Source organism: Scardinius erythrophthalmus, assembly GCF_964197995.2.
Source record: "Scardinius erythrophthalmus genome assembly, chromosome: 10".
NCBI lineage: Eukaryota > Metazoa > Chordata > Actinopteri > Cypriniformes > Leuciscidae > Scardinius > Scardinius erythrophthalmus.
The window spans coordinates 10,325,350-10,342,788 of record NC_138230.1 but is presented as its reverse complement, the minus strand read 5'-3'; the positions used below and the strand labels follow the sequence as shown (position 1 = coordinate 10,342,788).

Sequence of the window (17,439 nt, the reverse complement as noted above, 5' to 3'; positions counted from 1 at the left end):
GGCACCGGGGTTGCGGTGCCACCGGCTTGGGCCCGTAATCGCTGCTCGCAGCTATATTTATTATTATTATTTTGTCAACCTTTCGGGCACTTTTGAGGCCCTTAACATGCTCAAAAACTCTTGAAATTTTGCACACACATCAGAACCTGCGGCCATCAGGGCCGGACTGAAGCTGGTACCCGGGCGTGGCACGGGGGCTCGGCAGCGCCCCCTGGAATGGTGTCCGAAAACTTGGTCTATAAATCAAACACGCTTGCATATAATAATATGAAACTCAGTACACATATAGATCTCATCGGGCCGAACAACTTTCGTGCTCTAAGTTTTACACCAGCCCAACAGGAAGTCAACTATTATGGGTTGTTTGAAAAACGCATCCTCTGGAATTTGAAATACTCCTCCTAGAATATTCGTCCAATCACAACCAAACTCGGTGTGCATGAAGTCAAGACATTGAGGATGCTAAATTGCGGACGGATTTTTGATATCTCGAACGGTTTGGCTGTGGCGAGGAAACGAATTTATGGCGAATAATGGGACACAGGAAGTGTGTTATAACTTCTGCATACATTAACTGATCTTGATGAAACTTTCGCAGTGTGTTTGTTGTAAGAGGCCGATCACAAGGATGTGACTATTGTGAGTCAAAGTTATAGCGCCACCAACTGGCAGCAGGAAGTGTGTCACTTTCAAAATGCTTTGAAGTCACCCTCTTAATTTTACCCGATTTGCTTCAAACTTTATGTGTATAATGTAAACACACGGCAGATGTAGACCTGTGAAAGGATTATTGACATCTTAGATACTGTTGCCGTGGCAACGCATCAAATTTTAATATTCTTTTCGGATGCGTTTGAGACTCTTAACATGCTTGAAATTGGATGAAACTCGACAGACACATAACACTTATTAGCCAGTAGACATGTGAAAAGTTTCAGAAACGGGCGTGGCAGGGGGGCTCAACAGCGCCCTCTTGAACAGGGTCTGAAAACTTGGTCCATATATCAAACACGCTTGCATGAATTAATATGAAACTCGGTACACATATAGATTTCATGGGGCCGAACAACTTTCCCTCTGTCAAGTTTCACGCCAGCCCAACAGGAAGTCGGCTATTATGGGTTGTTTGGAAAACGCTTGCTGTGGAATGTGATGTACTCCTCCTAGAGAATTCATTCAATCACCTCCAAACTCAGTCAGCATGAAGTAAAGACATTGAGGATGCTAAATTGCGGACGGATTTTTGATATCTTGAACGGTTTGGCCGTGGCGAGGAATCGAAATTTATGGCGAGAAAAGAGAAACACGAAGTGAAATAACTTCTGCATACATTAACTGATCTTGATGAAACTTCAGCAGTTTGTTCATGGTAAGAGGCCGATCAGATGGATGTAACTATTGTGAGTCAAAGTTATAGCGCCACCAACTGGCAGCAGGAAGTGTGTCACTTTCAACATGCTTTTGACAAAAGTGGGGGGGTTAGTTTTAAATACAGTAAAAAAAAAAAAAGGTTTTATATTGTTCTCATCAAGCCGGACAACTTTCTAATTTACATTCATTAGCTCAGAGCAAAAGGAAGTCAGATATTTTGGTCTGAATGTGGATTTTTTTTTTTGCAAAATCAGCCTCTGAATTTTTAGCCACTCCTCTTAAACTATTTATTTTATTCCCACCAAACTTTTTCAACATGATGAAAATACATTAAATATGCTAAATTGAGAACGGATAATAAATATCTCAAACGGTTTTGCTATGGCGAGGGATTGAAGTAATGTCCAAAAAGGAAAAACTAAAAGCCTCAAATTTTCTAAAAATGTAATTATATACCATTTATTTCTATATAAAAGTATACAAATATCACAACTAAACCCATTTTATTCTGTTTTTTTTTTTCAATTTAATAATTATAAGTTTAAAAATAGTAATTGTACTATTTAGTCCCATAAAAGTCAAGTCATACATAGGGCTATACTGCCCTCTTGTGTTCAAAATCAGGTAGGCCTATTGTATCTACATAAAAATATACTAGGTATGTGACGGTGAGAATATTTTACCACCGGTTAATTGACGTGTGACACCGCTGGGGGCTTTTGAATCGCAAACTTAAAAACGAAAGTAAAATATGTTCGTCCGCACTGACATTGATAGTGGTTGAGCGAGCGTTTCAAATGAATTCCTATAGAAGTAGGAATTAACTGAAAAACGTTCACTCTGTTCTGCTCGTTCCTCACCGTGGATGTGCACCGTTTTAAATAGCTAATATGAGCATTTTAGTTTAATTTTAAAATTAGCACCTTTTGGGGGGAGGATTGCTTGAAATTATTTTACAAAAGCACAATGTTGTGTTTTATTGCAACTGTACACAAATATAAGTTAACACTTTGCAGTTTGAATGTCGTCCTGTATAATGACGGAGTATGTTTTTTTTTTTCAATCGCACCCACGCCACACACACACACACACACGGTTTACTATCTTTGTTGGGACTCTCCATAGACTTAATGGTTTTATACTGTACAAACTGTATATTCTATCTCCTCACACTAACCCTAGCCCTAAACCTACCTATCCCAGAAAACTTTCTGCATTTTTACATTTCCAAAAAAACTCATTCTGTATGATTTATAAGCTTGTTTCCCCATGGGGACCTCTATTTAGGTCCCTACTGTGACACGAGTCCCCATGAGTCGGTGTGCATTCAGGTTGAAGTCCCCACCGGGATAGAAAAACATGAACACACACACACACACACACACACACACACACACACACACACACACACACACACACACACACACACACACACACACATTACAGCATTGTAATCTTGACATCGCAGCCTGTTCATTATAGCCTTCATAAAATATAATAATAAAATAGTCAACCTAACATATAAAAATTACACTGCTCTAAATAGTCAGTAGTACAATTCATACATTCACAGTAAGCACCGCTCCACTGTGATGTTTCCAAGCACATTTTTGCGCTTGTGAAGAGGATGATTTTTTCCATCGATATTGGAACATGAGTGAAGAACAAAGCCTATAATAAAGAATAGTTTAGCATCCAAATACATCGCAAATGTTGAAACAAGAGGGTTACGTGAGCCCAACACTGCTTTCTTTCATTTTTATTTTTACATTAAATTTAAAGGATTTGTTGTGGAATATTTTGAGTGTATCATAAAATCAGAATAAGGTAAGTCAAGTAATATTTTTGGTCTTTTATATATATATATATAAATATAGCTGCGAGCAGTGATGAAGGGCCAAAGCCGGCGGTACCGCCACCCCGGTGCCTTTAGGTAACTAAAGGCACCGGGGTTGCGGTGCCACCGGCTTGGGCCCGTAATCGCTGCTCGCAGCTATATTTATTATTATTTTTTTTCTACTTCTCGGGCACTTTTGGGGGCCTTAACATGCTCGAAAACTCTTGAAATTTTGCACACAGGTCAGAACCCGCGGCCATCAGGGCCGGGCTGAAGCTGGTACCCGGGCGTGGCAAGGGGGCTCAACAGCGCCCCCTTGAACGGGGTCCGAAAACTTGGTCCATAAATCAGACACGCTTGCATGTAATAATATGAAACTCAGTACACATATAGATCTCATCGGGCCGAACAACTTTCGTGCTCTAAGTTTTACACCAGCCCAACAGGAAGTCGGTTATTATACGTTGTTTGGAAAACGCATACAATGGAATGTGAAATACTCCTCCTAGGGAATTCATCCGATCGCCACCAAACTAGGTGTGCATGAAGTCAAGACATTGAGGATGCTAAATTGCGAACGGATTTTTGATATCTCGAACGGTTTGGCCGTGGCGAGGAAACGAATTTATGGCGATTAATGGGACACAGGAAGTGTGTTATAACTTCTGCATACATTAACTGATCTTGATGAAACTTTCGCAGTGTGTTTGTTGTAAGAGGCCGATCACAAGGATGTGACTACTGTGAGTCAAAGTTATAGCGCCACCAACTGGCAGCAGGAAGTGTGTCACTTTCAAAATGCTTTGAAGTCACCCTCTTAATTTTACACGATTTGCTTCAAACTTTATGTGTATAATGTAAACACACGGCAGATGTAGACCTGTGAAAGGATTATTGATATCTTAGATACTGTTGCCGTGGCAACGCATCAAATTTTAATATTCTTTTCGGATGCGTTTGAGACTCTTAACATGCTTGAAATTGGATGAAACTCGACAGACACATAACACTTATTAGCCAGTAGACATGTGAAAAGTTTCAGAAACGGGCGTGGCAGGGGGGCTCAACAGCGCCCTCTTGAACAGGGTCTGAAAACTTGGTCCATATATCAAACACGCTTGCATGAATTAATATGAAACTCGGTACACATATAGATTTCATGGGGTCGAACAACTTTCCCTCTGTCAAGTTTCACGCCAGCCCAACAGGAAGTCGGCTATTATGGGTTGTTTGGAAAACGCTTGCTGTGGAATGTGATGTACTCCTCCTAGAGAATTCATTCAATCACCTCCAAACTCAGTCAGCATGAAGTCAAGACATTGAGGATGCTAAATTGCGAACGGATTTTTGATATCTCGAACGGTTTGGCTGTGGCGAGGAATCGAATTTATGGCGAGAAAAGAGAAACACGAAGTGGAATAACTTCTGCATACATTAACTGATCTTGATGAAACTTCAGCAGTGTGTTCGTGGTAAGAGGCCGATCAGATGGATGTAGCTATTGTGAGTCAAAGTTATAGCGCCACCAACTGGCAGCAGGAAGTGTGTCACTTTCAACATGCTTTTGACAAAAGTGGGGGGGTTAGTTTTAACTACAGTAAAGAAAAAACAGTTTGTATATTGTTCTCATCAAGCCGGACAACTTTCTAATTTACATTCAATAGCTCTGGCCATCAGGAAGTCAGCTATTTTGGTCTGAATGTGATTTTTTTTGCTAAATCAGCCTCTGAATTTTTAGCCACTCCTCTTAAACTATTTATTTTATTCGTACCAAACTTTTTCAACATGATGAAACTACATTAAATATGCTAAATTGTGAATGGATAATAAATATCTTAAACGGTTTTGCTATGGCGAGGTATTAAAGTAATGTCCAAAAAGGAAACACTAAAAATCTTCTAAAAATGTAATTATATACCATTTATTTCTATATAAAAGTATACAAATATCGAACTAAACCCATTTTATTCTGTTTTTGCAATTCAAGAAGAATGAAAAAGTTAAAACAGGCTATTTAGTGCTATTTGGTTCAACAAAAAAGCAAACATAGGGCTATACTGCCCTCTTGTGTCCAAAAGGACATCAAAATAGTATATAAAACTTTTTACCAGGTAGGCCAATATTGTATTTAAATATACATTTATTAGGTATGTGTCTGAGGATATTTTCCCACCGGTTAATCGACGTGTGACACGAGTGGGTGCTTTTAAATCGCTAATATAATAGTGAAAGAAAAATAATGATAATGTTGCACACACAAATCACACACATGTGGGAAAAGAATAAACAACACTAAACCGCCATTAGGTGTCGCCAGGCATCCATCTTAATAAGCGAGTCATTGATTCATTCGTTCAAACGATTCGTTCGAATGAGTCGATCATGATTAAGACAGATGTTTATGGATTGATCATTCAATCTTTGAGTCAACCGATTCGTTAAAAATGCTGAATCGTTCAGTTATGAGAAAACACGTGATAAGTGATGGTTCTGCCGTGATCTTTGTTTAACTATTTTCGCTGCTGAAACAGAACAAAAACAGTCAACATTGCATCTAAAATGTAAGTGACTTAATTGTAACTGTTTATTTGTATGAAATCTAGGGGTGGGAGAAAAAAATTATTCTTAGATGCATCGCGATGCGGACGTGGACGATTCTGAATCGATTCACAAATGTCAAAAAATCGATTCTCTAAAAAAATATTTTTCTAATAACGTAATATTGACGGAAGGCAAAAGGCGGAACTCTAAGCGGACGTGCGTGCAGTCTGTGGCGCGCACATAACAGAGAAGTTTCTTCTGCTCACCAAGGCTGCATATATTTGATTAAAAATACAAACAAAAACAGTAATATTGTAAAATATTATTCCAATTTAAAACAGCTGCTTTCTATTTTAATATATTTTAAACTGTTATTTATTCCTGTGATCAAAGCTGAGTTTTCAGCATCATTACTCCAGTCGTCACTGTCACATGATCCTTCAGAAATTATTCTAACATGATGATTGATACTCAAGAAACATTCATTATTATTTTAAATGTCGAAAACAGTTGTGTACAGTCTTTGATGAATAGAAAGTTCAAAAGAACAGCATTTATCTGAAATCTAAAGCTTTTGTAACGTTAAACACTACCGCTCAAAAGTTTTGGGTTAGTAATAATTAAAATTTTATTTTTGGGGTAAATAAATAAAATAAATCAGTACTTTTATTTATGAAGGATGAGTTAAACTGATCAACAGTTACAGTAAAGACATTTATAATGTTAAAAATTTATATATTTGAAATATATGCTGTTCTTTTGAACTAACATTCATCAAAGCATTTTGAAAAAAAAAATCTGTACACAACTGTTTTCAACATTGAAAATAATAATGAATATTTATTGAGCATCAATCATCATATTAGTATGATTTCTGAAGGATCATGTGACACTGAAGACTGGAGTAATGATGCTGAAAACTCAACTTTGATCACAGAAATGAATTACTATGTAAAATATTTAAAAATTGAAAACAGCTGTTTTAAATTGGAATAATATTTCACAATATTACTGTTTTTGTTTGTATTTTTAATCAATAAATGCAGCCTTGGTGAGCAGAAGAGACTTCTCCTAAAAACATTAAAAATCTTACTGACCCCAAACTTTTGAACAATAATATATATATATATATATATGTATGTGTGTTTATGTATGTATATGTATATATATATATATATATATATATATAGGTAACTAAAGGCACCGGGGTTGCGGTGCCACCGGCTTGGGCCCGTAATCGCTGCTCGCAGCTATATTTATTATTATTATTATTATTTTGTCAACCTTTCGGGCACTTTTGGGGCCCTTAACATGCTCGAAAACTCTTGAAATTTTGCACACACGTCAGAACCCGCGGCCATCAGGGCCGGACTGAAGCTGGTACCCGGGTGTGGCAGGGGGGCTCGACAGCGCCCCCTGGAACGGGATCCAAACACGTGTCCATAAATCAAACACGCTTGCATGTAATAATATGAAACTCGGTACACATATAGATCTCATCGGGCCGAACAACTTTCGTGCTCTAAGTTTTACGCCAGCCAAACAGGAAGTTGGCTATTTAGCGTTGTTTGGAAACGCATGCTGTGGAATTTAATGTACTCCTCCTAGGGAATTCATCGATTCGCCTCCAAACTCGGTGTGCATGAAGTCAAGACATTGAGGATGCTAAATTGCGGACGGATTTTTGATATCTCGAATGGTTTGGCCGTGGCGAGGAAACAAATTTATGGCGAAAAAATGAAACAGGAAGTGTGTTATAACTTCTGCATACATTAACTGATCTTGATTAAACTTCAGCAGTGTGTTCGTTGTAAGAGGCCGGTCACATGGATGTGACTATTGTGAGTCAAAGTTATAGCGCCACCAACAGGCAGCAGGAAGTACATCACTTTCAAAATGCTTTGAAATCAGTGTCTTATTTTTACCCGATTTGCTTCAAACTTTATGTGTACAATGTAGACACACGGCAGATGTAAACCTGTGAAAGGATTATTGATATCTTAGATACTGTTGCCGTGGCAACGCATCAAACTTTAATATTATTTTTTGATGCTTTTGAGACTCTTAACATACTTGAAATTGGATGAAACTCGACAGACACATCACATTTATTTGCCCGTAGACATGTGCAAAGTTTCAGAAACGGGCGTGGTGGAATGGCTCAGTAGCGCCACCTTTAGTCAAAAATGGGGGCTTAGTTTTTCCTAGAATCACAAAACTTGGTAGGTGTATTGTTCTCATCAAGACGGACAACTTTCTAATTTACATGAACCATCTCCGACCAACAGGAAGAGAGATATTTTGGTTTGAATGTGGATTTTCTGAAGAATTTTCTCTCCCTCTCTCTGTGTCTGTGTGTGTGTGAGGGGAGGGGGGGATTTGACTATTGCTTTTATATTGTTAATCAAGGTTTCAGGGGCTTTTGGGGTCCTTAACATGCTCAAAAACTCTTGAAACTTTGCACACAGGTCAGAACCCACGGCCATCAGGGCCGGGCTGAAGCTGGTACCCGGGCATGGCTGGGGGGCTAAACAGCGCCCCCTTGAACGGGGTTCTAAAACTTGGTCCATATATCAAACACGCTTGCATGAATTAATATGAAACTCGGTACACATATAGATCTCATCGGGCCGAACAACTTTCGTGCTCTAAGTTTTACGCCAGCCCAACAGGAAGTCGGCTATTTAGGGTTGTTTGGAAACGATTGCTGTGGAATTTAATGTACTCCTCCTAGGAAATACATCGATTCGCCTCCAAACTCGGTCAGCGTGAAGTCAAGGCATTGAGGATGCTAAATTGCGGACGGATCTTTGATATCTTGAACGGTTTGGCCGTGGCGAGGAAATGAATTTATGGCGAGAAAAGAGAGACACAAAGTGTTATAACTTCTGCATACATTAATTGATCTTGATGAAACTTCAGCAGTGTGTTTGTGATAAGAGGCCGATCAGATGGATGTAACTATTGTGAGTCAAAGTTATAGCGCCACCAACTGGCAGCAGGAAGTGTGTCACTTTCAACATGCTTTTGACAAAAGTGGGGGGGTTAGTTTTACCAACAGTTACAAACATGAGTAGATATATTGGTCTCACCGAGCCGGACAACTTTCTAATTAACAGTCATTAGCTCAGAGCAAAAGAAAGTCAGATATTTTGGTTTGAATGTGGATTTTTGGGATATTTCAGACTCTGAGTTTTTAGCTACTCTTCCAAACTGGCTTATTTTTTTCACACCAAACTTTTTCAAAATGATGAAAATACATTAAAGATGCTAAATTGTGAACGGATATTAAACATCTCAAATGGTTTTGCTATAGTGAGGGACTGAAGTAATGTACAAAAATTAAACACTAAAAGCCTCATCTTCTAAAAATGTAATTATACACCATTTATTTCTATAAAAGTATACAAATATCACAACCAAACTCATTTTATTCTTTTTTTTTTTATTTAATAATTATTTATAAGTTTAAAAATAGTAATTGTACTATTTAGTCTCATAAAAGTCAAGTCATTCATAGGGCTATACTGCCATCTTGTGTTCAAAATCAGGTAGGCCTATTGTATTTACATAAAAATATACTAGGTATGTGACGGTGAGAATATTTTACCACCGGTTAATCGACGTGTGACACCGCTGGGGGCTTTTGAATCGCAAACTTAAAAACGAAAGTAAAATATTTTCGTCCGCACTGACATTGATAGTGGTTGATAATAATAATAATAATTTGTTACATTTATATAGCGCTTTTTCTGAGACCTCAAAGCGCTTTACATAGATGGGGGGAATCTCCTCAACCACCACCAATGTGCAGCATCCACTTGGATGATGCGACGGCAGCCATATTGCGCCAGAACGCCCACCACACACCAGCTTACTGGTGGAGAGGAGACAGTGATGAAGCCAATCAGTATATCAGTACATGGGGATGATTAGGAGGCCATGATGGATAGAGGCCAAGGGGCAAATTTGGCCAGGATGCCGGGGTTACACCCCTACTCTTTTTCGAAGGACATTCTGGAATTTTTAATGACCACAGAGAGTCAGGACCTCGGTTTAACGTCTAATCCGAAGGACGGTGCTCTTTTGGCAGTATAGTGTCCCCGTCACTACACTGGGGCATTAGGACTCACACAGACCACAGGGTGAGCGGTTGAGCGGGTGTTTCAAATGAATTCCTATGGAAGTAGGAATAAACTGAAAAACGTCCACTTTGTTCTGCTCGTTCCTTGTTGTGGATGCGCACCATGAATGCCCGTGCAGCCATGAGCATTTTAGTTTAATTTTAAAATTAGCGCCTTTCGGGGGGTGGATTGCTTGAAATTATTTTACAAAAGCACAAGGTTGTGTCTTATTGCGACAGTACACAAATATAAGTTAACACTTTGCAGTTTGAATGTGGTCCTGTATAATGACGTATGTTTTTATGTGTCCACTGTTCCATCGCGCCCACGCCACACACACACACACACACACACACACACACACACACACACACACACACACACACACATGTCTGGTGCACTATCTTTGTGAGGACTCTCCATAGACGTAATGGTTTTTATACTGTACAAACTGTATATTCTATCCCCTTACACTAACCCTATCCCTAAACCTACCCATCACAGGAGACATTCTGCATTTTTACATTTTCAAAAAAACTAATTCTGTATGATTTATAAGCTTTTGTACCCATGGGGACCTCAATTTAGGTCCCCACAGTGACACGAGTCCCCATGAGTCTGTGTGCATTCAGGTTTAAGTCCCCACTGGTGTAGAAAAACATGTCCACACACACACACACACAGGGTTTACTATCTTTGTGGGGACTCTCCATAGACTTAATGGTTTTTATACTTTACAAACTGTATATTCTATCTTCTCACACTAACCCTACCCCTAAACCTACCCATTACAGAAAACTTTCTGCATTTTTACATTTCCAAAAAGACTCATTGTGTATGATTTCTAAGCTTGTTTACCCATGGGGACCTCTATTTAGGTCCCCACTGTGACACGAGTCCCCATGAGTCTGTGTGCATTCAGGCTGAAGTCCCCACCGGGATAGAAAAACATGAACACACATGCACACACACACACACACACACACACACACACACACACACACACACACACACACACACATTCCAGCATTGCAATCTTGACATCGCAGCCTGTTCATTATAGCCATGTGTATATATTTAGGTAAAGGCACCGGGGTTGCGGTGCCATCGGCTTGGGCCCGTAATCGCTGCTAGCAGCTATATTTATTATTATTCCTCACAGCGCTGCAAGACGGTGTAAACAAGTAATGATCTGAATAAACTTATATGGGGGCGTTCACAGGATTGCGCGGATTGCCTCAGCCATTTGCGTTTGAATGACGCGCGCTCTCCGTGGGCGGAGTCACATTAGATCTGAATCAGCTGTAATTAGCTCGACTGAAATCGCTCTCTTTTAATACAGATTTCAAAAGATGAGAATATTTGTTTTTTATATAAATTACTTCATTTAAAAGAAGAGAATTCAAGCTTCATGCCTGTGTGTCTGTATGCCTGATTGACTGAGTATTCGCTGAGTAATTTTTCATTTTCGGACGTGTTTCAGAATGGACTACATTGGCAGAGAGAAGGCAGAACTCGCCTCGTGTTTATTTTTCTTTATTTGGCAAAAAGCACAACACTTTGTTTTTATTGTGAGTATACACAAAAATAATACACATTTAACAGAATCGGTTGATGTATGAAACTTGTTTTGTAAAATCAAAGTCAAAAGAGTATTTCAGGTCTCAATTCAACTCATAAGGAAAAAAGCGAGCAGATCACGCCGGCGTGATTGCCGACCTCTGAGGGTTAAGAAAGGTAAAGTTGATCGACTAACGTCTTTAAATGGTGTCACATGCCTGTCCTGTCTTGTGTAGCACATGTGGTGTTTTGTGTTCCTGTCTCTGTCTATATCCCAACCCTCCTTGTTATCCAATTATTGGTTTCATTTGCCCCTCCTTTTGTTCCCTCATTACCTGCCTGATTTGTCCCTTTTATAAGTTCCGTTGTGTTTGCAGTCTGTGTCGGATCGTTGTCTTGTTTACGTCTCCCGCTTTCCTGTGAAACCCCGGTATGTGTTGTTTTTGAAGTTGTTGTTTTGTTTGTGTGGCAAGGAGGGCGTGGTTCAGCGAGGTCTGCGACGAGAGAGAGAGTTGGGAGAGGAGCGGCGGTAAGTGGGTCAAGTGCAAAATGACTTACACCTGTGTCTCGTTGCAGTAATTGGCGTGGGGAGACCGCATATAAGGAAGGCTCTCACAGTCATCGAGGAGAGAGGGCTGAGGACTCGTGGGAACCGGACAGAGCAGTGAGCTGATCGTGGACAGAGATTACAGAGCTGTTTGATCCTGGAAAGTGTGTTGAGTTTTTGAAAGCGCATGTGGCGCGATTGTTATGTTCGAATTGAGTTAAATAAAATACCCACGAGTCTCAGCCAGCCGACCTCGGTCTCCTTCCTTCTCACACATACACGAAGGGATTTATATTACACTGGTGCCGAAACCCGGGAGGAAGGAGAACGCCGCCGCCGAAATGCAATCTCCGCCAGTGACATCGGGAACGCGGCCACCGCAGCAGCTCACATGCCTCTGAACAAGATGGGACTGGCTGATGATCCCGAGGCCTTCATGGATTTATTTGAACGAACGGCCGAGACATGTGAGTGGCCACAGACCAGCTGGCCGGTGCGCCTAATTCCACTACTGTCGGGGGAAGCCCAGAAGGCTGCTCAACAACTGCCCGTCCAGAACCTCCTGGTGTATGCCGATTTACGACGAGCTATTCTCCAAAGGGTCGGCCTCAACCCTGAACAACACCGACAGCGCTTCCGTTCACTGGAACTGGCGGAAGCCGGCCGACCCTTTGTCCTGGCGCAGCAGCTCCGGGACTCGTGCCGCAAATGGCTGTTGGCCGGAGGAAGCGACGCCGACGACATCATCAACAAGGTGGTGCTGGAGCAGTTTATTTCCCGTCTGCCGAAGAGAACTGCCCAGTGGGTCCAGTGCCACCGACCGGCGTCGCTGGATCTGGCCATCCAACTGGCGGAGGACCAGATGGCGGCGTGCTCCGGGGTCGGCGAACCCCTGCCATCTATCTCTCTCTCTCTCTCTCCCCCTGTTCCTCTCTCTACCCCTTCCCCTAAACCTGTTCCTTTCCCCAGGACCCGTTTCAGTGGGCCACCAAGGGCATCCCCGCGATGGAGGGCTGGAGCCAAGGGTCCAGCCGGGCCGCGAGGCCCTGTCAGAGGGCCGGGGTCCCAGGAGGGACTCGATGGGGCTGCTGCACTCTCCCCACGCCAATCACTGGACCCACTTTCTGCCACTAGGGCGGCGGGAAAACCTGGGCCGGTCAGACAGACCGCCCCTGATCAAGCCGGGTTGTACCAGATACCTGTGAGTATTAAGGGGGGTACCTATCAGGCATTGGTGGATTCTGGTTGTAACCAGACCTCTATCCATCAAAGCCTGATACAATCCGGGGCATTGGATACGGGCCGCATGGTTAAGGTGAGGTGTGTGCACGGGGATATAGTGGAATACCCGTTAAGAGCCATCACTATTAAATTTAGGGGACAAAATCATTGTGTGGAGGTGGCAGTTAGTCCGCGCCTCCGGCATCCGTTAATTTTGGGGACAAATTGGCCAGCTTTTGAACAATTATTGGGGTCTTTGACAGCGGATGTCTCTGGGAAAAAGAGAGGGTGGGGAAGGGGAGCAAGCACTCAGGTGGGAGAGGCTGTGCCTGGACCTAGCGGGTCTGTTTCAGAGGATTCAAGCGGGATGGTGAGGGTAAATCTCTCCAACCGCGATGACTTTCCTCTGGAACAGTCGCAAGATGAGACGCTCAAACATGCGTTTGAACAGGTCCGTTCCATCGATGGGCAGCCCCTCCAACCTGATCGCGTGCTCTCCTATCCTTATTTTGCCATAATTAAGGACAGGTTGTATCGAGTGACCCAAGACACTCAGACAAAGGACGATACAACCCAATTGTTAGTACCACGGAGCCGTCGGGAAATGCTTTTCCAGACGGCGCATTGTAATCCGATGGCTGGGCATTTGGGGATGACTTCCACATTAAATCGTCTAATGACCCGATTCTTTTGGCCGGGCATTCACGAGAACGTACGCAGATGGTGCGCGTCGTGTCGTGAATGTCAGTTGGTGAACCCACCGGCCGCCCCAAAAGCACCTTTGCGCCCTTTACCTCTTATGCAGGTCCCCTTCGAGAGAATTGGTATGGACCTCATCGGGCCATTAGAACGATCCGCACGGGGACATCGCTTTGCGTTGGTCATAGTTGACTACGCAACGCGATATCCCGAAGCAGTGGTTTCGGTTAATCTCCCACGTGGGAATCCCGAAAGAGATTCTCACGGATCAGGGCACCGCGTTTATGTCTCGAACGTTAAGCGAATTGTACGAATTATTGGGCATTAAATCTGTACGAACCAGTGTCTATCACCCACAAACGGTCGGGCTGGTCGAACGGTTTAATCGCACGTTGAAGAAAATGATTCGTAAATTCGTACAAGAGGACGCGAAAAATTGGGAGAAATGGCTAGAACCCCTCTTATTTGCTGTGCGCGAGGTCCCGCAAGCCTCCACGGGGTTTTCCCCATTTGAGCTTCTTTACGGACGTCAGCCTCGTGGGGTTTTAGACGTCCTGAAAGAAACTTGGGAGGACGGACGCTCGGATAGCAAAAATGAAATTCAGTATGTCGTGGACCTGAGAGCAAAACTCCATACACTGGGGCAGCTCTCTATGGAGAATTTGCTCCAGGCTCAAGACAGACAAAGCCGGCTGTATAACAGGGGAACTAAGCTTCGAGAATTTACACAGGGAGATAAAGTGCTCGTGTTACTACCAACTTCTAGCTCTAAATTATTAGCGAAGTGGCAAGGACCCTTTGAGGTCACACAGCGAATAGGGGATCTCAAATTATGAGGTAATATGAACGGACAGAGGCGATTCACGACAAATCTATCACCTCAATCTCCTTAAAAAATGGAGTGAGGAGGAGTCAGTGTTGCTTGCGACGGCAGTGAGTGGAGAGGAAGATCTCGGGCCAGAGGCGATCATCAAAGGGAAATCTCTCGCTCTGGCCCCGGGAGGGGATCACCTCTCGCCCTCGCAGCTCACTGACATTACGAAGTTACAATCTGAGTTTGCAGATGTGTTTTCGCCCCTGCCCAGTCGTACTAATCTGATTCAGCACCACATTGAGACAGAGCCGGGGGTGGTAATTCACGGCTGGCCATACAGGTTGCCTGAACACAAAAAAAAAGTGGTTCAGACCGAATTAGAGGCAATGCTGGAGTTGGGAGTAATCGAGGAGTCTTACAGTGATTGGGCGAGCCCGATAGTCTTAGTTCCTAAAACGGACGGCTCCGTGCGGTTTTGTGTAGACTATCGCAGGGTGAACGCAGTGTCGAAATTCGACGCATATCCAATGCCGCGGATTGACGAGTTGCTTGATCGGTTAGGCTCGGCTCGTTTTTACTCGACATTGGACTTAACGAAAGGATATTGGCAGATCCCCTTATCTCCCATGTCCAAAGAAAAGACGGCTTTCACCACGCCGTTTGGATTACACCAATTTGTGACGCTTCCTTTCGGGCTGTTGGGGCACCGGCCACGTTTCAGCACCTTATGGATAAGGTTCTGCGGCCCCACACTGCATATGCCGCTGCTTACTTGGATGATATTATCATCTACAGTAATGATTGGCAGCGGCATATGGAGCATGTGAGGGCCGTTCTTGGGGCGCTGAGACGGGCGGGGCTAACGGCCAACCCGAAGAAGTGTGCAGTTGGGCGGTTGGAAGTAAAGTATCTGGGTTTCCACTTAGGTCATGGGCAGGTGCGTCCTCAAATTGATAAGACCGCAGCAATTGCAACCTGTCCGAGGCCTAAGACCAAAAAGGAGGTGAGGCAGTTCCTGGGGCTGGCGGGATATTATAGAAGGTTTATTCCTGGTTATTCGGACCTCACCAGCCCGCTGACTGACCTCACTAAAAAGGAAGTGCCAGATACGGTCCAGTGGACAGTGCAGTGCCAACAGGTTTTTACCAAGGTTAAGGCTGCTCTGTGTGGCGGGCCGCTCTTACACTCTCCTAACTTTTCTCTCCCTTTTTTGTTGCAGACTGACGCGTCGGACCGGGGGCTGGGTGCTGTACTATCCCAGGAGGTGGAGGGGGAGGATCGCCCGGTGCTGTACATTAGTCGTAAGCTCTCGAAGAGAGAGACTAAGTACAGCACCATCGAGAAAGAATGTTTGGCCATCAGGTGGGCGGTTCTCACCCTTCGCTACTACCTCCTGGGACGGGAATTCACCCTCTGTTCGGACCACGCTCCCCTGCAGTGGCTCCACCGCATGAAGGATACCAACGCGCGGATCACTCGTTGGTATCTCGCTTTACAGCCTTTTAAGTTCCAGGTGATCCACAGGCCGGGTGTACGGATGGCTGTGGCCGACTTCCTCTCCAGGAGGAGGGGGAGGAAGGCTGCAGGCCGGATGGCTCCCCGGCCTGAGTCGGGCGGTGGGGGTATGTGGCAAGGGGGCGTGGTTCAGCAAGGTCTAAGACGAGAGAGAGAGCGGGGAGAGGAGCGGCGGTAAGTGGGTCAAGTGCAAAATGACTTACACCTGTGTCTCATCGCAGTAATTGGCGTGGGGAGACCGCATATAAGGAAGGCTCTCACAGTCATCGAGGAGAGAGGGCTGAGGACTTGTGGGAACCGGACAGAGCAGTGAGCTGATCGTGGACAGAGATTACAGAGCTGTTTGATCCTGGAAAGTGTGTTGAGTTTTTGAAAGCGCATGTGGCGCAATTGTTATGTTCGAATTGAGTTAAATAAAATACCCACGAGTCTCAGCCAGCCGACCTCGGTCTCCTTCCTTCTCACACATACACGAAGGGATTTATATTACAGTTTGATATCATGTTTTCCCCCTTGTGGGTTTTTGTTTCATTTTGTTTCTTTTATTTAATAAATCATTCTTTCTGCACTTGAGTCCTCTCCCTTAGTTTTCTTTAGTTAACGTGACAAATGGTGGTAAAAAAAATCAACTAAAGTAAACGATTGAATTAAGTTCCTGAGAGGCATCCAAGGGGGCTAGATGAATATATCCTCGATTGTGCGCCTTGGAATATGGTAAATCCCAGATATTTAGCCAATTACCTCTGTTTTTGATCATCGGGACTGACCAAATTGTGCCGGAGACCTGGTAAGGAACTCCAAGCGGTATAGTTTCCTGATCTAAGCGGGTAAAATATAATCAGAGTTTAAAAGAAGTTTAATCAAATATTCGTTCACTTTAATTATGCACAGGTATAATTAAAATCTTTTTCATTTATGGAGTCAGAAGAAATGAGTTATTACATGTGAGAAAATATATTGCATTTAATCTTGTTGTGTTGCGAAAAGGAAAAAAAAAAAAATGCGCAGAGAAACCTTCCCTGTATTATTGGAAACCCCCATTGGACCAATAGACGGGCTTACAATTATGTCTAAATTCATGTGTCCAGCAAGCAAGCAACCACAATCACTCACTTTTCTGACTTCTGCTGAGTGTTTGATGTCTTGAATCTTCTTGAATCTGTCCTGGATCATCTGCTGTGTGTCTTGAATTATCAACTGAGTCTATGAA

At 43.1% G+C, this 17,439-nt stretch overlaps 1 protein-coding gene across 1 annotated transcript in view; it reads right to left on the bottom strand.

The window, feature by feature from the left end:
* Positions 1-17,439, bottom strand: part of LOC308697118 (E3 ubiquitin-protein ligase TRIM39-like) — an 85,020-nt gene that overhangs the window by 52,711 nt on the left and 14,870 nt on the right. The window contains exon 3 of the mRNA XM_081376226.1: positions 17,343-17,432. Coding sequence (XP_081232352.1) covers positions 17,343-17,432 — 90 coding nt within the window. The remainder of the gene's footprint in view (positions 1-17,342; positions 17,433-17,439) is intronic.